Raw genomic sequence first — 22,161 nt, forward strand, 5'->3', positions numbered from 1 at the left:
ACCCTGAGAAACATCAGTAATTGGCTAATACCCTCCGATCCGTCTCTCCTAGTCTGTTTAGATATGTTTCAATACATGTTAATATGTTTTACTATGATACTTGTCAATTTGCCAATCTCAGGGCTAAGGCCCTTCATATGTCATGTTATATTTTATTGACCTCTGATCTTTATTATATCTATGTGACGTTTGCATAGAAAAAAAAAATTGTTATGGTCTGTACATGCGATAATACCTTTGTATGCCTTATCACTTCTTAATAAAAAACTATTGAGTAAAAAAAAAAAAAAAAAAACCGACGAAGCATCTAAAAACATATGATCGCCACAAACGGACATTTATGATCAAATGCTGCGCCCATAGGCTATAGAAGAATTTTAATGTTGGTTGATTGTAATAACAATTAATAAATATAATTATTACTAGTCATACAACATCAGAATTCTACTATAGCTTGTGGGCGGAGCATTCAACCGGAAATGTACGATGGCGGCGTCGTATAGTTTAGCTGCTTCGTTGAATCTTCTTAGAACATTCGATAGACACCATAAGCCTTCAATGACAGTATCGACATTAATTAACTCGGATTTTTAAACAAATGCATTTTTTAATAAATAAAAACAAATTTCGGGAGTAACTAATTACATTTATTTTTCGGGCTAAAACCAAATTCCGAAATAAAATATTTCAGTGTGCACATGTCTACTAGCCACCAGCATCCTAAGAATTAATGACCCTCCCATGCCCCTCTCTGTCAGAGCTGGAGTCACATTAGCTGAGTGATGGAGTAAAACTGAGGGAGAAATATTGGAATACTAGTCAGTATCAGTTTTGAAAAAAATCACCTTTGATGTTGGGTATCCTACGTGAACTGATGTTGTTGCATTATGTAAAACTATTAGAATAGTTTTTACATTTTAGAATGGGCACCTCAAAACTGTCCATAATTTTGGAGGGTGCCTAGAGATTGTCCATCATTTTTAAGGGTCCCTTGACTAAAAAAAAGGTTGTGAAACACTGGGGGTTAGTTATTGAAGAAAAATCCACTGTAAACTTTCAAGTCGCTGTAGATCTGAGGGGGACATGCAAGAAAAATTAAAAACAGCATTTTTGCTTCCACATGATTGGATGATAAAATCAGCAGAGATTGCCTCATTTCAGATCTACCCCTCAGATCTACAGTCACTGCACTTCCACATGCGTTTGCAGTGGATTTGTCTTTAGTAAATCAACCCCAATGTGTTAAACTACAAGGTTAACATGGCACGACCACTGATAAAACAAACGTATAACATAGCTCATAGAAATGGAGAATAATTTAAATGTGTTAACGTGGAACTTAACTGTATCCGAGCACCGCAAACTGAAAACGCTATTTTACCACTTGCCGACCGCAATACATATACATACTTTGCTGTTTTCAAGTGGTTCACTGGGATTATGGCTGAAGATATCAGTCATAACCCCAGTATTGTTTTTTTCAGTCAGCAGCTGGCTTGAAAGCGGTCCGAGCAGCTCATAAGCAGCTGGAACGCTTTCAGAAGAGGCGGGAAGGGATGCTCCCCACCGCCAGTTCGCCAAAGAAACGATCCAATGGTGCAGCCCGCTGCTCCCATAGGCGATCAAAGAGTAGATACTCTTTTATCGCATCTATGGCCTAAGATCAACGGAGAAATGTCACAACATCTCTTCAAGTCCAGGCTGGAAGGAAATTATTATTTTTTTTAAGGAAAAAAGATCAAAAAAGTTTCCAATTTTTTTTACTTTTAATGGTAAAGAAGAGATTTGGGGTCTTTTTGACCCCAAATGTCTCTATAAAGAGGACATATCATCCTTATTTTTATTACAAGGGATTTTTATATTAATTGTAATAGGAATAAAAGTGATAAAAAAATAAAAAAAATAAAGGCACATTGATTTTTTTCTTTAAATAAAATAAATAATAATCCCTCCATGCTGTGCGCAGAAGTGAATACATAATTAAGTCTGGCACGCATATGTAAACAGTATTTGCACCACACATGTGAGGTATCATTGCAAAAGTTAGAGTGAGAACAATAATTCTAGTGCTAGACCTCCTCTGTAACTGTAAACGGGTAACCTGCAGAAGTGTTTAAATCATTGCCTGTGGAGATTTTTAAGTACCGTAATTTGTCACCATTCCACGGGTGTGCGCAATTTTAAAGCGTGACATGTAAAGTATCTATTTACTCGGCATTACATCAGCTTTCACATTTTACAACAAAATTGGGGTATATGTTGTATTTAGTTTTTTTCCAAAAAATTGCATTTGTAAAACTGCTGCACCAATACAATGTGACGTAAAAAACTGCAACATTCGCCAGTTTATTCCCTTTAGTCTCTGCAAAAAAAATGCATAATGTTTGGGGGTTCTAAGTAATTTTCTGCCAAAAAATACTGATTTAAACTTGTAAACAAAAAGGGCCAGAAAAGTTGGTTAATTCAAATGTTATATTTAAGACAAACTCTCCCATCCACCCATGTGTGCATGCTTTATTTTGAGAGAAATCACTTTAAAAAAACAACCTCCTAGCATTTCTAGCCACAGTCACCTTGAGTAAGGGCATCTGATTCATGTAGCTTTTACTTCTTGGAATCCACCTAGCCTTAGCTCAGGCATGCAGGCAGGAATGTATGCTTAGCTGTTAAAGCCCCTCCTCCCCTCTTCCATATGAAAGAAAAAAATTCCCAGGAAGACTGTTGGAATGTGGAATGTGAGACATCATTTTGGCCTAAGACAAAAACCAGGTAGCAACTGACGAAATATAAAAAAGGTAAGAAAAAAAAACATACAATACTTTCCTAACTATTTACTAATTCTAGCAGCATAAGGATTAGAAACAATTAATGTTGACTGAGAAAGATTAGTTCCAATTTAACGAGCAATGAAAGTCAAAAGACCAATCCCACTTTTAAAACAAATCACAGTGAGTAATTAGGTCCTATCTGAAAAATTTAGATATTGGTCAGTAAGTAACAAGGTTATGACCTGCATCCCATTACTCATATTAAAAATGAACTATTCAAACACCCAACTAAAATTAGGCATTTCTCATACTAACACATTCTATTTAGCCTTAATTTTTTATTTTATTTTTCTTTAATGAAAAAGAAACATTGACTGTAAGATAAAAAAATATGTTGGTAATCACCATTTTGTGACTTTTTTTAGGCTGTGAATTTTATAAATCCTTCAATTTTCTATGACGTTCTAAAGCTGTAGCTTTAACAGTTTCAGATACATTATTTGCATTGTAATTATTTACATCTAAAATAATTACATCTATGTGTGAATTTAAAGGGAGTTTGCATTTTAAACCAAACTCTTTCATTGAGTGATTGGTTCCATTTCACTGTGTAGTAGGGATGAGCTTCGTGTTCGAGTCGAACCCATGTTGGACTCAAACATTGTATGTTCGTTCGTTCGTCGAAATACGAATGTAACGGCCCGTTCGCGCCAAATTCGAGTGGCGCGTCACGGCCCATAATTCACTGCGGCATTGCTGGCTGATGATTGGCACGCATGCTTAGCCAATCACAACTTGCAAAAAACGGAGAGCCATAATTGGCCAAAGCCAGGGTGGTTTTGGCCAATTATGGCTCAGGGGGTTTAGTACACGCCCCACACTATAAAAGGCCGCCTGCAGTTCGGCCTTGTGTAGTGTGTTGTGGTGGTTAAAAGAGAGAATACAGAGAGAGAGAGTGTCATTTTTAGTAGGTAGATAGAGCAGGCAGGCAGGCAGGCTAGTCAGTTAAAGTTACGGGGGGCCGGATTCAGAAAGGACTTAGGACGGCGTATCTCCAGATATGCCGTCGTAAGTCCAAATGTGCGCCGTCGTATCTATACGCGTATTCTGGAAACCAGATACACCTGAATTTTGCCAAGATACGACCAATGTAAGTCTCCTACGCCGTCGTATCTTGGGTGCATATTTACGCTGGCCGCAAGGGGCGCTTCTGTAGATTTACGCGTCAAATATGCAAATGACCTAGATACGCCGATTCACGAACGTACTTGCGCCCGTCACATTTAGCTACGTCTTTTACGTAAGGCTTACGTCCGGCGCAAAGTTACCCCTGCTATTTGAGGTGCAAGTAATGCAAAGGTATGGACGTCGGAAACGTCGGAACAGCCGTCGTATTTTACGTCGTTCACGTAAGTCGTACGTGAATGGGGCTGGGCGTAGGTTACGTTCACGTCGCATGAATTGACCCGGCGTATCTTAGGGAGTAAATTCGACGAGATTCTGAGCATGCGCGCATGCGCCGTTCGTTCGGCGCTTCATTTACATGGGGTCACGATTCATTTCAATACAACACGACCACTACCAGCCTACTTTGAATTACGCGGGCTTACGCCGGCCCATTTACGCTACGCCGCTGTAACTTAGGGAGCAAGTGCTTTGTGAATACTGTACTTGCCTCTCTATGTTACGTCGGCGTAGCGCATATGAGATGTGCTACGCCCGCACAGAGATCGCCGATCTCTCTGAATCTGGCCCACAGTGTGTAGAGGATATATATGCATCCCAGGTGTTGTATATATATTTATACACTGTATAGTTTAGCTAAGCTCTTCCTAATTTACTGGAAGGCAGGTGATTGTGCTAGCTGCAGTATTCTCACGTGGTGTATTGCCTGTGTCCTCTGCAGTGTACACCATAAAGCTACGTGGTGTGTTTTTACTGCCTTTGTTCTCTGTATTTTGCACCTAAAGCTACTTGGTGTGTACTGCCTGTGTCCTCTGCAGTTTGCAGCTAAAGCTAGATGGTGTGTACTGCCTGTGTCCTCTGCAGTTTGCACCTAAAGCTACGTAGTGTGTGTACTGCCTTTGTCCTCTGCAGTTTGCACCTAAAGCTACTTGGTGGGTACTGCCCGTGTCCTCTGCAGATTGCACCTAAAGCTACGTAGTGTGTACTGCCCATGTCCTCTGCAGTGTGCACCTAAAGCTACATGGTGTGTGTACTGTCTGTGTCTGTGCTATTTTTCTCAATGATTTTCATCCATATTGCAGGGACAAGACATTACATTAAAGCCGCGAGCAGTTTTAAATTACTTTTTTCTTATAGTAATCTCATTTTGTGCAGGGACAGTTCTAAACACGTGCCACTTCACAGGCATACTATAGACACCCAGCAGGTACGATAAGTAAAGGTTACCCAGCATGCACCTCTCTCTGAAAATCCAGGAAGGAAAATGAACTGGGCTTCATAATGCCCACAGGTATGATGGAAACAGCCACAAGATCCCTGAGATGATATCAGGTAAGTTTTTGCAACTGTTTATGTACCGATCGTGCTTTATTAATATGTTTTAATGAATATTCATAATAATGTATTTGAGATTGCAAAAAAGAATTAAAAACATTTATGCCGCTTTAAGAAAAGTCCTGGGTTCCTTGGGACTGGCAGAGATCCAAGGTTTCCGAGTCTTTGGACTATCAAGAAATAAGACTCTTTGCAGATGTTCTTTGTTTTGATGGTAACGGAGAGCTCCAGACTGCTGATGCCATTCTTCTTTTCTGGAACCCCAAGAAGGCGTTGACCAGCCAAGAGGTGTGAGGCGTGGCTGAGAGGATGTAAAAAATGTGATCATGCAGCTGTCACTCCCTCAAGTACAGTTTTCTAAATGTGTTAATATTGTGAGTATACCACATGCCACAATCTAATCCATATTTTATTGTGTAGCATGAAACTGGCATTTGAATTAAAGCACCATTGACCTATCTTTGAAATGCGTCTTCCTAAGAATAAGTAATGTACCTATCGCTGCCCTTTGTAAGATGTGGGTTTTAGGCTGGGTTCACATGACATGTGAGTGTGATTGGCTCTCATTGGAGCCGAGGCGGTCACGGTGTGAATTCCAAAAGGGACCAATGCATTTTTTGGTCTGATTCAGGTGTGAATTCAGGCAAAAATTTGGGCCTGAATCGCACCTGAACCAGTAAACAGGAACACACCAGACCCCAGCCTGGAAACCGTGGCAGCACATATGTGAACCTGGCCTTAGTCTTAAATTGATAGCAGTGGTTGTCTACACTTAGTGGAATATTCAGTAGTAAAGTGATTGTAAAGTCTTGTTTTTTTCCTATAAATGTTATACTTGCCTCCTCTGTTGTAGTGGATTTGCACAGAGCAGCCCAGATCCTCCTCTTCTTGGGTCCCTCTTCTGTGATCCCGGCCCCTCCCTCCTGATCAGTGCCCCCCGCAGCAAGCAGCTTGTGATCGGGGCACCCAAGCCGAGTCACAGCTCCCTGTGTCCATTCAGACATGGAGCCCTGACCCAGCCATGCCCCCTCTCTCTCCTGATTGGCTAGCTGACTTTGACTGACAACAGTTGCAGCCAATGTGGGAAGGAAAAGCATCAATGAAATACTCAAGTGGCTGAGACACTCATGGACATCGCTGGATAGAGAGGGACCTCAGGTAAGTATTAGGGGGGCTGAGGGAGGCTACTACACACGTAAGACTTTTTATCTTATTGCATAGAATACATTAAGATAAAACAATCTTCTGCCTTTACAACTCCTTTAAGCTAGTTTAATCAGACCAGAGGTTATGAATTTTATTTTAGATTTTAGCTCAGCCAAGAAATGTTTGCTCTGCCAAGGATGCATTCCTCTGCTTTCTAAAACCTGCTTTTGTGAGGAGAAACACTCCTCACAAAAGCATATATATTTTGCCCTAATGCCTGCTAAGCTAGATACAACATGCCTTAAAGCAGTTGTAAACACCATTTGTTTACTTGCACCTTCAAGTAATAATAAAGCTTACCTGTAGGTACAAGGAATATCTCCTGAACGTGCTGTGTTTAGGAGATACTCACTACTTCAACAGATGATGTCACCAGCGCATGCGCACTGTGCTCTGAAAGGACAGCCATTCAGAGTACTGTGTCACAGCCGTGGCTCCCATGTGCATGTTCGGGAGTAATGTCATCACGGCTCAGACAGTCAAACGGCCAGAGTCCGCAAACCCAGAAGGAAGACTGGGTAAAGATAGAAGCCATGTCAGCAGTGACAGCATGCCATTGGAGGGCTTCATTTTAACCACTTTAATAAAGGGCATTTTCAAGCTCTTCCTGCCCTGACCAATTTTTAGTTTTCAGCGCTGTTGCAATGAGAAAGACAATTGTGCGGTCATACAACACTGTACCCGAATGAAATCTTTATGTTTTTTTTCCCACAAATAGAGCTTTCTTTTGGTGGTATTTGATCACCTCTGCGGTTTTTATTTTTTGCGCTATAAACAAAAGAAGAGCGACAATTTTGAAATAATTGCAATATTTTTTACTTTTTGATTTAATACATATCACAATTTAAAAAAAAAACACATTTTTATCCCTCAGTTTAGGCCAATATGTAATCTTCTACATGTTTTTGGTGAAAAAAATTGCAATAAGCGTATAATGATTGGTTTGCGCAAAAGTTATAGCGTCTACAAAATAAGGGGTAGATTTATTGCATTTTTTTTTTTTTTTTTTTTTAAAGTAATGGCGTTGATCTGCGATTTTTATTGTGACTGTAACATTGCGGACATATCGAACACTTTTGACACATTTTTGGGACCATTCACAACTATACAGCGATTAGTGCTAAAAAAACTGCACTGATTATGGTGTAAATGTCACTGGCAGAGAAGGGGTTAACACTAGGGGGCGATCAAGGGGATAAATATGTTCCCTAGAGAGTTATTCTAAATGTAGGGGGCTGGGACTCACAAGGGGAGGAGACTGATCTGTGTTCCTCTGTACTAGGAACACACATCGGTCTCCTCACCTTTGACAGGACATGGATCTGTGTGTTTACATACACAGATCCACGGTCCTGCCGTGATCCCGGGCATTCGCTGGTGCCCGGCGGATATCGCGGCCGCCGGGCACGTGCACCATGTCCTGAGCGATGCGGCGGCCCCCTAGACGGCCGTGAAGGCCAGGACGTCATATGACGTCCACCCAGGATAGGAGATCCCTCCTGTGGATGTCACTTGACTATGGGCGGGTATTAAAGTGGTTAAAGTAAGTCTCTCATAATGTGCTAGTATGCAATGCATACTAGCACATTATGACATTAACTTTCAGGGGTTAAGTTTTTCTTTCTTTTTTTTTATGACATTTTACTATCGCTTTTATAGGTTTTATAACCCAGGCCTGAATAAACAAGCTGGGATGGGGTATATGATAGGCCTTATTAGCTGATCCTTTTTTTCATAGTAGTCTGCCTGTGGTACAGTCTATTTTCTCCACTGTAGGTGGAGTGGCATTGCAGTTGGAGGGAAAGTTAAGAGGAACATGGTTTCTCTATTGTTTCCTGGGTCGATTGGATGCTGTCATCTCATGTGACTCTTGCAGCCATCTTGGGTCAGGCAAAGACAATTAGTTACCTGACTCCCAGGCTTGGCGCACATTCTGTGTGTGGGTTATGTAGGGACAGGTCGTCCATCTGACAGGAACAGTAATAGCTCTAGGGAATGGTTCCCAACAAGTTGGGAAAGGTTAGGGACATGTTATGCTTCCTGGAAGCTTCCCCTATCTGGGCGCAGACTGACCAAGCAGCGTTCTATCCTTCAAGACAGATGCTATCGGAGCATCCGAGACCTGCTGCTACTCTATTCTATGCAACATTCTGTAACTGCACCCAGTGGGGTTGTCTACCAACTGGGAAGTTGTTTTTGCTTGGACTTTACTACAATACAATTCCGTTGTTACATCTGGTCTCCGAGTGTTTACCGAGTGCACCTCCCCACATAACTAATGTTATGGTAGAATTGTTAATGGCCATTCGTAAATTTATAGTCACATTCTGGAAGGGTATCACTGTTCGCTGTGGGAATAGAAGCTGGCTCTGTGTCTTCTTTAATAAATCATTTTGAAACAACAAGGCTGCTCTGCATCTTCTCACACTGTTTTGGCTTGCCCAGTCCTCACTATCATCACATTTTCCAAATTTGAATTTGTCTTATTGGGTTATTGCCAGAAGGTGTCACTTTGGCATGTCTAATTTCAGACACCCCTGCAATAAGAGTTTTATTTTTGGTTTCATTTTTTTCTCAACAAAATTGCTGACAATACATGCAACATGTGATCTTTTAATATGATTGATTCAATTGAATGAACATTTGTTTAGAAATAATTTGTGTGAAATTACCATTTCAACCCATAAATTATTGTTTTTATAGAAATGAACATGAACCACCCTTCAGGAAAATCTGATTGTTCAAGATCAAATTGTTTTTTTTCTTGCCTCAAACAACTATTGCCTCAAACAAGTGTCCTTGATTGAAGGATCATTCAAAAAACAATTAAACCTGTGAGAATATGGTAGTATTGGTGGTATAGTGGTGATCATAGCTGCTTTCCTAATGAATTATCTATTGATCATTTACTGTTACATTTATTTGTTTTTCTTTAGCTGATCCTAAATAAATTAGATTTATTTTCACTTGATATTAATAGGGAACTTAAAGCGGGGTTCCGGGCATAATTAATTTTTTTGTAAGCTAAAATTAATCACATTAAATAGCCCCTGAAACATATTGCTAGCTCCCCAATCATTCCAGAAATCATTGCAAACACTTGCCTTATATCCTCCAGCTCATGTTGTGTCCGTATCCATCATATGTGTGGGCATGTGAAGCCCAGTTCCTTTTTCTTCCTGGTTTTCAGGGAGAGGTGCATGCTGGGCGATTTTTAGGCACAGTAATACCCAGAGACTCCTGGGAAATGAGTGTCATCAATTCCCAGGAGGCAATGGGGTCTTAGGACAGGAAGTTGAACCACCTAGGACCAGGAAGTAGGCAGATTACGAAATCTGCTTAGTAACAGCCAGATAGAAGTGAGTATATTTTTATTTTTTTACATTAAAGGCAAGCTGTTAATAGAAAGTTCATTTTTAGGGTGGAACTCCGCTTTAACTGAATCTGAGAACCACAAACAAAATGCTATTCAACTTCACCTATCTATCCATGTCTACATTTTTATGTTTATATTGTTGAGAAATAACTTTGAAAACACTCCTTAGTATTTCTAGCCGCAGCCACCTTGAGTAAGGGCCGAAAATTAATGTAGCATTTACTTCAATCCATCTGCTTTTAGCTCAGGCATGCAGATGAAAGAAAAAAAAAATGTTGATAAAGATGCCTGGGATGTATGGCATCACTTGCCTAGGCCAGAAACCACTGAAATAATATAAAAAAAAGATTAAAACAGGTAAATATAATGTCTATGTACTAAAGCTAGCAGCTTAAGGATAAAAATAGTTAATGCTGACAGAGAGAGTTTAGTTCTGCTTTAAATCCTGCACATATGATGTTAACCCCAACAGATGCCTTGGCTTCTCATGTGACAGCTCTTATTGCATAACATGATGCCCCTGAACAAATAAAGACAATTTTCTAATTTAATGCTTTCATTATATGGCTTTAAGCAATGCATAATATCCGGTTTCATGTCGGGATTGGATTAAAACAATATATTTGTGTTTTTAGTACAATATTAGTACATCACAGATACATGGATGGTTACGTGGAGTGCCAGTGAATGGCGTCTTTGACTGATGTTTGTTTGCTTACCATCGCACCCCTGTGGATGTCAGTATGCTCACAGCACATCACTCCTGCTGTGAAGTTATGGACTTGATTGAGCTGTGATTGTCCTTCTTGTCCTTCACATGTTACTTTATAATACACGTTTATGAAGTTTTTCAATTGTTTTGTATGTTTCTAAAATTAAAGGAGTTAAAACTCATCATTTCTGAGTCGATACAAGGTGTATCTTAATCACAGTTGCATGAAAGCAGTTCATTCTCTTAAAGGGAACCTGTCATTAGAAATATAAGGGGTCTACCACTTCTCAGGATGTAAGGTCCAGTCTGTTCTCCTTGTCCTTGCCACACAGCTTAGTAAGTAAAGCCTGGTACATTCTAAAGCCCTGTACACATGGCTGAATGTCTGCAGACATTGGCCGGTTCAATTCAAAACTGTCAGGCCCCATACAGACGAGCGGACTGTCCGCTGAAATCGGTCCGCCAGACCGTTTTCAGCGGACATGTCCACCCGGAGATTTCTGTCTGATGGTTGTACACACCATCAGACAGAAATCCGCATGGACAGACAGCGCGGTGACGTGGCCGCGCCGTCGCCGCGACGATGACGTGGCGACGTGCGTGACCCTGGAAGGTCAATGCTTCCACGCATGCGTCGAATCACTTCGACGCATGTGAGGGATGGCGGCCGATCGGACATGTCCGGTGAGTCTGTACAGACGACCGAACATGTCCGACGGACATGGTTCCAGTGGACATGTTTCTTAGCATGCTAAGAAACATTTGTCCGCTGGAAACCTGTCCGATCCGCCGGACATTTGTACAGTCGGCCGTACAGACGACCAAACATGTCTGCTGAAACTGGTCAGCGGACCAGTTTCAGCAGACATGTTCGGTCGTCTGTATGAGGCCTCAGACATTCAGCCAGTGTGTATGTCAGTCAGTCCAACAGAAGCCAGCCATTTGGCCAGCTTCTGTTGGACGAGCATGTTGGAAAACCAGCTGACTGACTCCTGATCAGCGCTCTCTGCCAATGGCTTAGAATGCTGATCGGAGTGTTCTGGCCGGGGGTCATTCCCCTGTCAGAACACAACAGTTCAGTACTATTGTCTGATTGTTAGTACAGCAGCTCCGACTGGAGCTGTCAGTTTTTTTAACTCCCTGGGTTGAATAAAAACAACTGTGAAGCCTCGTACACACGACCGAGAAACTCGACGGGCGAAACACATCGTTTTCCTCGTCGAGTTCCTTGTTAGGCTGTCGAGGAACTCGACAAGGCAAGTTTCTCCATTCCCGTTGATGAAAAAAAAGAAATGCTCTCTTTTTGGCTTGACGGGATCCTCGACAGTTTCCTCGTCGCAAAATGTACACACGACCGGTTTCCTCAGCAAAAAAAAAATCCCAGCAGGTTTCTTGCTGGTTTTTGCCAAGAAACTCGGTCGTGTGTACGAGGCCTCAGTTTGTACCAGGCTTAACTAATGATTGAACATTAGTACAGCACTCACTGAGCCATTGTGTTCTGACAGGGGGACGGCCCCCCGCCAGAACATTCCGCTCATCGTTTTCAGCCATTGCTCTCCAGCATGTTCAGCCGGCTTCTGTCAGACCGACTAACATGTTGGATGTTCAGAAATACAATGGCTGCATTGTATTTCTGAGGATGGGTTTCCTGATGGTGACAACAGAGGACCATGCTTGGGGAATTGAAAACTGCCATTAGTAGTCTCCATCAAATACTTGTAAGACAAAATGACGATGTAGAAGAAAAGTTGGGAGACAGGGAGAGAGGGTTGTCATACTATAACATGAAATGCCTGAACAAGGATCATCATGACAGAATGACAGAATCATTAGGTAATATTTTAATAAAAGTTGCAAATTAACACATTTTGCTAATTACTTTTGAAGTTGCAGCAACATGTTTAAGTCTATAAGATGTTTTAGCGATTGGGTTTACGTATATACATAAATAGATTCATCTACAGTTCAGGTACAACACACTAGATCTAAAAATCAAACTCTGCTACTGATTTTCTGAGCCTCGACCACCGCAATACAACTTAAGGCAACACTCCCGTCAAACCTCAAACTTTTAATGAAATCACCACCAATTTTGTCAAAGACCTTGGAATAAGAATGTGCAATTGATTTAAAAAAAAAAAACACAACAAAATGTGTTTTTACAGATTTTCGGTGTTTCATGACCCTATCACTGAAAATTTCTTTCTAACATAAAACATTATGCTGGAAGGACAGGTTTCACTTGCTTCACATATATGGTATATATTTAATTGTGTAAAACTCAGAACAAAATATGAAAATATGTCAGCAGGTCTTTTCCAACGCATAGTTGACTTCCTATCTAGTTTCTCACACAGAAAAAACAACTACCATATGTGTTTGTTTCCTTATTTCCTCTCCAATGCCAAAGCAAAAGGATAGATAACAAAGTTACACTAATGTTAAATAATAATATTTTGTACTAGTGTGGACATTTACATACAATTACACTATAGAATGGTTATAAATGCAGTGACTCAGTAGAACTTCTTGCTCTAGGCACTAGGGGCCAGATTCTCGTAGAATTGCGGCCGTGTAACGTAACCCGTTTATGTTAAACACCGCCGCAAGTTTTCAGTGTAAGTGCCTGATCCACAAAGCACTTACCTGTAAACTTGCGGCGGTGTATCATAAACACGTCCGGCGCAAACCCACCCAATTCAACTGGGGCGGGTACCATTTAAATTAGGCGCGCTCCCGCGCCAGACGTACTGCGCATGCTCAGTTTTAAAATTCCCGCCGTGCTTTGCGCGATGTGACGTAATTTTTTAGAACGGCGACGTGCGTAGCGTCCATTCGTATTCCCGGACGTCTTACGCCAAAACAAAAAAAAATTGAAATTCGACCCGGGAACGATGGCCATACTTTAACATGGCTCGACTAAAGTTAAGCCATGTTAAAGCAGGTGTAAAATTGCGACGGGAAAAAAATTACTAGCGACGACGTAACAACGGGAAAAAACTTTGTGGATCGCCGTAAATCCTCATTTGCATACCCGACGCTGGAATACGACGCAAACTCCCCCCAGCGGCGGCCGAAGTGTTGCATCCTAAGATCCGACGGTGTAAGTCAATTACACCTGTCGGATCTTAGGGCTATCTATGCGGAAATGATTCTATGAATCAGCCGCATAGATACGACAGGAGATACGACGGTGTATCAGGAGATACGCCGTCATATCTCCTCTGTGAATCTGGCCCTAAGGGTTCAAAGTCGAATTATGATGCTACCTGCATGAAGTTTGCATGTTCTCCCTGTGCCTGTGTGGGCTTCCTCTGAGCTCTCTGGTTTCTGCTCACACTCCAAAGACATGCTGGTAGGTTAATTACATCCGGTCAAAAAATTGGCCCATGCATGTGAAATAGGAACCTTTAGATTGTTAGCTCCTTGAGGTCAGAGAATGATGTGAATGTACAATACGTAAAGCACTGCGGAAATCTTCTGCAATATATATATATAAATACCTATAAAAGATGTACAGATCTTTTTCACAAATATAATGCAACTTTTTTATTTTGGTATGTCCCTTAAAGCGCGGTCAATAATAATTCAGCCTCACAATGGACTTGTTTTTCATATGATTCCATTTAGTATGAATAGGTGTTTCTTTGAAAAGCTATTAGCTTGGCTAGCACTTTCCTGCAGACTGACTTCCAGTGCAAGAATACATTTGCAGAATACACGTACAGCCTAATACTCTGCTTCAACCTATCTTTTTATAACTTCCTGCTCTTTGATATCACCTTTTTCCAACACAGCATAACACTGCATATGCATACCTCACATCCAAAAATAAATTCAATTGAGCTGAAACATTGAAATAATAATGAGTTATTCTAACACAATTAGCCATGTATAGTTAATCTATGTTTAGAACAATGAACGTACTGATCTATTGACGACTTATTTGCATAATAAAAAGTTTCCAAATCCTTCAAATCACGTCCACCTTTTTACCACTCCCTTAACTCTTACATATGCACTGTCAAAAAGTAAAGCTCCACTTTTGAAGACAGATTTACAAAACCTCTACATGTTTTGTTCTCATTCACACAGCATACTCAAAATAATCAAATATTTCTTACCTTTTTGGTTGTTTCAGGTTTATATATCGAATTCTATAGATAGTTTGTATTGTTAAGAATAGTGCGTAATGTGCAATTGGAGGACAGTTGTAGGGTCAGACTTTTTTTTTAACGAATTGACATTCAAACAACCAAAACTTTGAGATCTTTAACCCTTTGTTAGGATAGACAGTATGCACATCTAGCTTACAACTGATAATGAAGATCTGCCAACGTGGTACAAGCAGGGTTAATTATGGTATACATAACTCCACAGTCCCCTCTTTAACACTGCATAGAAGGGGAAAGCTCAGTAGGATTTAAAGCAAGCAAAAAGGTAAGTAGTAATTCTTATATACTGTATAGCTTTTAGTGTTACTATGTGAATGGGAACATGGCTGAAAAAGTGGAAACACACTTAAATCATAATTAATGATCACATTCAATTCTAATGGCAGAGAAGAACACAAGGAAATTGTATTTTATTATTTATATATTTACAGTCTATCTACAGGTGCAAAATGTTTGAATTCTTTAAAAAAAAAAAAAAAGGTTGAATTATATTTATTTTTGTTAGTATTATTAAGTACTATTATATTTATTTGTATTAGTATTATTACTATTACTAGTTATTGTTATATTTATTTTTATTGGTAATATATTACTAGTTAATATTATATTTATTCTTATCAGTATTATTACTATTACTAGTATTATATGAATATATCAAAAAATTAGAGTAACCAATTCCGATTTTATTAAACATATTTATTAACAGGGCAAGTAACAAAGTTCAGTGCAGAAAGTGCGGTAAACCATAGTGAACAAGTGGAATTAACGTTACTGAATTCACATCAGTACAAGATAACTGATTTTACACTTTTTGGGATTCCTGCTTGTATGTTTAGACTTTGTTTGTAGCTTTCCTCCAAATATTTAAAGTGATCCAATTGGCCTCCATTTAAAACAGTATGATCTGTAACATTTGTTGTTTGTGTAGGGCTGGCAACACAGAGGGTCACTTTAAATCAGCTATCCAGCTGATAATGTATTAATCCTTATAGACAATCCCTGTTTAAACATCTTAAGCCAGATGTGCATTTAAGTGATGTTTAATATACATATGAGGATATGTATTGTGGACATGGGAGGTAACACGTTTTGAGGCATTCCAATGCCCATTTCATAAAATATTGTTTAAAACCGTTACAGCAGCTGGGGTATTAATAACATCAATGATTGATTTGCAGGGGACAATTCCCAAAGCCCTTATATTACAACAATAATCACAAAGTCAACACATTTCAGAGTAATACAGTGCTGACTCTCTCAGCAGTGCAGTATGTTGGTAACACCACAAGAGCGGAGTGCCTTATTACATTACTGGCTCAATAGCATTATGGCCTGTACAGAACAAGTGACAGATACCCTCAGCATACTAAGTTATAGTCAAGTCACAAAGGGAGCTGTACATGAACATGCTGATTCCTCCAGTTCTCAGACACTCCTCAGCATCTGCAAGGTTCTCTCTTCAATATTCAAATTACATTAAACATCCCCTTTGAAAGACACATTTACCCTCCAGTTTGACAGCATGCTGGAGCTATAAAAGATGTACCTGAATGACTATCATTACAATGGCAGCAGATATGATATAAGCTAAAGGTCACGCTACTACTTGGACATGGAATAGGCAGCCATTTTGACTACTGGAGACATTATAATTAGAATACTGAACAAACACTGAACAAAGGGTGAAGGATAAAAAGCTAAAGTTCCTGGCTTCTTAGTAAATGCCATGTAGTAGTATTGGAGGTACACCTCCCTTATTTTTCTTATGGCAACCTACAGCAGATGTCAAGTACAGGTGTGTCTGGGTTTGTAGCACATTATATACTTTTTGCTGTGTAGGTGACATAGCCAGCAGCAAACACATAAAATGTATCTCCAATTAATTTGACTGCAGAGAACTGTTATCTAATTAGCTGATAGAAGTTGTTATGTGGTGGACATTATAAATGCTCTTTGCACCAAATTCCGGAATGTGCCTCTTAGTTTACACATTATATCTGAGAGTGCCACACAACTGGTAAAGGATGGTACTCTAAGCCTTTGTGCATTTTATGCAAGCTGTATAGCTAGTTACTATGAATGAGCACACCTCTTATTATTATTGTATTCATTCATTTTATCAATTAGTTCAACCCAAGGGTTGCCTAAATACCATCCTGCCTTAAAGGCGTAAATGTGGAGCAACTCTTTTCTATGAATTTTTCTCCTCCAAAATTGTTTTCTCCTTTGCATTGGGTCAATGACTTCACATTATGTAGATAAGTAATGGTGTACCACCTAAGTGGTAATGATAAGCCCATATTTCTAGTGTAAAGCTTTTGTGTCATTTGCAATAAAGCTAGATGTTTGATAAAAGAAAAACCTTTGGTTCTTATTATAATAATTGTATCTTGTTTTTAAATGTATCCTGTATGCCCTGCGGCAAAGGTACTAAATGTAGGTAGAGGTTGATCACATCAGTAGATTGTGTGCTGACTGCCAGTAGAACCAAACGCCTACAATAGATAAATCCATTTAAACAGTATTACATCTAAGCACCCAATTAGCAGTATATGAGCACATCTTCTACTACATAACAAACATCAACAATATACAACTGTTGTTTAAGAGGTATAAGTACAAGGCATTTCTTGTTTCGGCTCTGCCAAATCAGAGTGTACTCTTAGTCAGTTTGTTTTTCCGAAGTCTCTCTCGGACATTACTCAAGCATTTTCTATACTGTTATAGGCACAGAAACTTCATTCATTTTCTTTATACGTATATGTTTAAATTCTTTATCATACAAAATGTGTAGAAGTTCTATTTAGCTAACTATGCTCTTAGGCCTCACACCTTTTTTACCCTCCTGATTATATTATCTAGATTCTAAACACTAATTGTTACGGGCCACAGGAAGTCATTTCTTTGCAGTAGACACAATCATATGGCTTTCTGACCTATTTCAATAGGTTATTAAAAAATATAAATAATTGGTGTCGGGGTCATGGCTCACAAGTACCGAACTTGAAAGAACAGATTTGCATAATCGCTTAATATTTTCTGTCGGTTATCCTTTTATTTATATTACTGTATTGAACCACACATATAGTTTTGACAACACTTGAGATGAAAACGAATGCCATGAGTATGAAGGATAATATATAATGTTTTTACAGTCAAAGCGTGAAACTTTGTTAAGCTCAGTTGGCTGATTACACATGATGTAACTCAATGGGATGTGCAAAATGAACTTTGCAAAGTAGCTCGCAATTGAAAGCAGGATTATCATAGATAAGATTTTTGGAGAGGTTAGCCAATGAGTAGCTCACCAATATAACATCTCGTTTAAAAAAAAACTCTGCAAACGATACATGCTTTTCTTTTACCTCCATGAATTCCACTAGAGCACAAGGTTAAGAAGAAATAGTGTTTATGCAATCTGCTAAGGCTTTAATAACTAATATACAACATCACTCCATGCAGATAATGCCGCACAGTTAGATATTAACAGGAGGACTGTAATTGTTAATGTTCATATTATTATCGATTGCCTTACAAAACTGGTATTCTATTATATTATATCCGATTGATACCTATGCTTATTCTGCCAAAACAATAGACATGTTTCTGTATATGATACTGTGCTTTTTAATGTGAATTAAACAATTTAATTTCAATTGTTGAAAATCATATACTCAATGACTTTTAACTAATATTAAATTAAACAAATGTGCAGACTCTAACCTATATCAAAACACATAAATTAATTTTATAAAAAAAAAAATCATTAAATTCAATTTTATATAATTTAATTAAACAACATAGAATTTGTCACTGATATTTCTATTCTGTGGGTTTTAGAGCAGAAGCAAGACTCTATAGTCTATGCACAGTGTTCGATGAATCCTATTAATTTATAATTTATGTTCACTGTGAATATAAATTATTTTCATGATGGGTACACTTACTCTATACATGAGCTAGGAAATGATTGCTGATTTAATATTATGTGAGCACTGTAGTTCACATAAACCCAACAGTTCTTTTCTAGACCTTCTTTTCCCACAATGTATTTAGGGCGCTATTCAAAAAAGGATTATGTATCATTTGTTCATCCCTGGCCACCCCTGGCCACATTGCATCATTTAAATTGGGGACTTTGCAAGGTATTAAAGTACAGAATGCAGCAATAATCCTGAAATGTTATCATGGTGTAAAGTTGTGTGGCACAGCCCTATATGAAAGACCGGCTCTTGCCAATTAATTTTTGCCAGTGTAAAGAGGGAAACAGGTTTCAATAGAGTGTGACTTGGCAAAGAAAAATCAAAACACGTCAAACAGCAGTAATACAGAAAAAGGGTGCTTATTATAATACTTCTTATGGTGATAAACCTAAGTTCTAACTTAATGCATTGAATGACTTGTAGTATACTTTATAAGTATAATCCTTTATACAAGTCTACCTGATGTAGTTGTATCATAACTATTGTAGATCTGAATAACCTTGGAATCTGAAAAGACAGTGGTCCAGTCACATTGATCATATTGCATATAAGTTGACACAATGAGTTCTGGTTACAAAGGCACCTTTTATGCGATACATGGATTTCAGCTGGTACTGCCTTGCGGGCCTCATATATATTGTTTGATCTACCCCATGTTTATGCTAAGGAGTTATTACCTATCTTATTAGCATGCACATGCAGCACCCTGTGGTACCCTGTTTGTGTGAATAATTCACTATTTATAATAGGATATGGAGTAGGCTCTTTAACTCTTTATCCCCGGTGGCTTATGGATACTATACACAGGCAATCATAATTCCCTGCAACAAAAGGCAATTGTTTTTTATTCCATTTTGAATCAAGCTTGCAAAATATGGCAATGCAAAAGTGAAGGCTATACACAAGTGCCAGGACCCCTAGCAACCAAACTCCCTTCTACTGATCAGACTATGTGATTTAACTGACTGCTATTGGTGACGGTAGTTTGCACTCTGTCACTTCACTTTGCACCTCCTAAGCAATTACCTGTGACTGTGATTTAACTATCTAGGCCAGGGGTCTTCAAACTACGGCCCTCCAGTTGTTCAGGAACTACAATTCCCATCATGCCTAGTCATGTCAGAGTTTTACAATGCCTCATGGGATTTGTAGTTCCGCAACGGCTGGAGGGCCGTAGTTTGAGGATCCCTGATCTAGGCTGAAAATTGATTGTGACAAAAATGAACATTCAATTGTTTAAATACAATGCAGACAAATACAACACCCCTGCAACAGGAGACACTGGGGCTAACTTTAAAAGCTGGAGTAAAGTTGTGCTTTTTTTCAACTTTTCACTACTAGTTAGCGAATGGAAGAAAGAAGTGGGTTGCCAATGAACAACAGTTATGATTTTATTCCCGTTTGCACTAGTTTTCATGAGTCAACTACTGAGAGTAATAAGCTCCTAAATGACAGGAAGAGCCATTCACAGCACAGAAAATAAACCAATGTGCCCCCCAGCAACATGTGCAAAGATGATAAGGGGGCACCATACAGTGCCCAGATTATAATGACATTTTCCCTACAGCTCAGGAGAGTCATCTAGTGACTACTGCTTGTTGGATAGGGAACAGATCTAAGCAAACAAGTACTTATCTAGCACATGCCAATAAACCTGAGCTCATCTTTCCAGAGCTCAGTACTGTTTAGTCTGTAAGAGAGAAACAGCTACCCACACAATGAGGACTACTAAGCAGGAGGCTTGCTTTGCCACCTACTCCTTTCCTGCTCCAGATCACAGTTTTCTCCTCCAACAAGTTTTGAACTGGTATATGTTTTTTTTTTTTTTTCATATCATGCATTCTGAAAAACAAGGTATGGGCTGATGATCACCAGCCAGTCTCCCACACTCCTCTCTGCATCACCAGACCCCCAGAAGTGGCTCCCACCTTGTCTGCCTTACCTTGTGCAGAATCCACTGGCAGAACATGGCAAATGCCCAGGTGAGGAGATCCATTGTCTTAAGAGAACTGGTCTCCACTTAGAGAAGAGAAGCTTGTGGAGTCTTCCTAGCTCAGGGCACAGTCACCTGTCCAGAGATCAGGAATCAGACCTTCCCCCATTGAACCAGCCACTGTCTGTCTATGGTGAAGGTGAGAAGAGGACAGGCAAGGTGTGGGGTGCTGGAGTTTTTTTTTTTTTTTTTTGGAGATGAGGCAGAGGGAAAAGATTGAGAAGAAGGGGGGAAGTGTGAGATTACAATGTTATCCACTTGCTTTGAGGATGTGGAAGTGTGATGTGTTACGGGAGAAAGTCCAAGGAAGGAGTTTCAAGGTCCATTGCCACCCCCAGTCCCTCCAATGGTGGGAAGGAGAGACCCCCTCCTTTCATCATTTTCTATTCCTCCAATCGTCCTCTTGCTGGAACTGCCTTGTCCTAGCCTCTCCATCCCTCCCATCTGATGCTGTCTGAGCTCAGCTCCGAGTATTGTGTCTCTGCGATCCGGCTCTGCTGGAGATAGGTAGAGCTGGGCTGCTGGAGGAGAACATCTCATTTCTCCAATCTCCATGTATCAGAGCATCCCAGAGTATCACAGCATCCCAGAGCATCAGAGCATCCCAGAGCATCAGAGCTCAGCAATAGGTGTGCACCTGGCTCTCATCTCTCACCATCCCATGGATCGTGCCCTCAGCAGCATGTGTGCAACCAGCTGGCATCTCATCTTCCCTCTATATCTGTCTTATATCTCAGCCAGCGCTGTGTCATCCACCCGTAATACACACAGCAGTGCCAAAGTCTTATCGGTCTTACTAATACCTGTGCCACCCGGTAATAGATAGCAGTGCCAGTGTGTGATCGCCCCGTAATAAATAACGGTGCCAGTCTGCTCTCCACCCAGTAATATAGCTATGCACGTGTGTTAACTACCCGGTAATACAGCTCTGCCCGTGTGTGATAGATTCATCATGTAATATATAGCAGCGGTGCCAGTCTGTTATCCCTGTACACTCTAGTCTATACCCGTGCCAGGGTGTTATCCACCCTGTAATATACAGCGGTGCCAGTGCATGATCCACTCTGGAAAATATAGTTATGCCAGTGCGTTATCCATCCTACACTGCATTATATTAGCCACCCTGCAATATACTGTATAGCAGTGCCAGTGTGTTATCCACCCGGTAATAGATAGCAGTGCCAGTGTGTTATCCACCCTCTAATAGATAACAATGCTTTGTGTGATCCCGCCTGTAATAGATACCAGTGGCAGCGTAGCCACCCTTTAATATATTAATATATACAGCTGTACCATTTTGTTTGCCAACCTGTAATATATAGTTGTGCCAGTGTGCTATGATTATCCACCCTGTAATATAGCAATGCCAGGGTGTCATTCATCCTGTAATAATATAGCAGTGTGAGTGTGCTTGCTAGGCACGCTATA

At 39.9% G+C, this 22,161-nt stretch overlaps 1 protein-coding gene across 1 annotated transcript in view; it reads right to left on the reverse strand.

Moving 5' to 3' along the window:
• Positions 1–21,227, reverse strand: part of NXPH4 (neurexophilin 4) — a 326,158-nt gene extending 304,931 nt beyond the window's left edge. The window contains exon 1 of the mRNA XM_040340946.1: positions 20,683–21,227. Coding sequence (XP_040196880.1) covers positions 20,683–20,736 — 54 coding nt within the window. The 5' untranslated portion in view covers positions 20,737–21,227. The remainder of the gene's footprint in view (positions 1–20,682) is intronic.
• Between the last annotated feature and the right edge of the window lie 934 nt (positions 21,228–22,161).

This window comes from Rana temporaria, chromosome 2 (assembly GCF_905171775.1).
Source record: "Rana temporaria chromosome 2, aRanTem1.1, whole genome shotgun sequence".
In the NCBI taxonomy this organism is placed as follows: domain Eukaryota; kingdom Metazoa; phylum Chordata; class Amphibia; order Anura; family Ranidae; genus Rana; species Rana temporaria.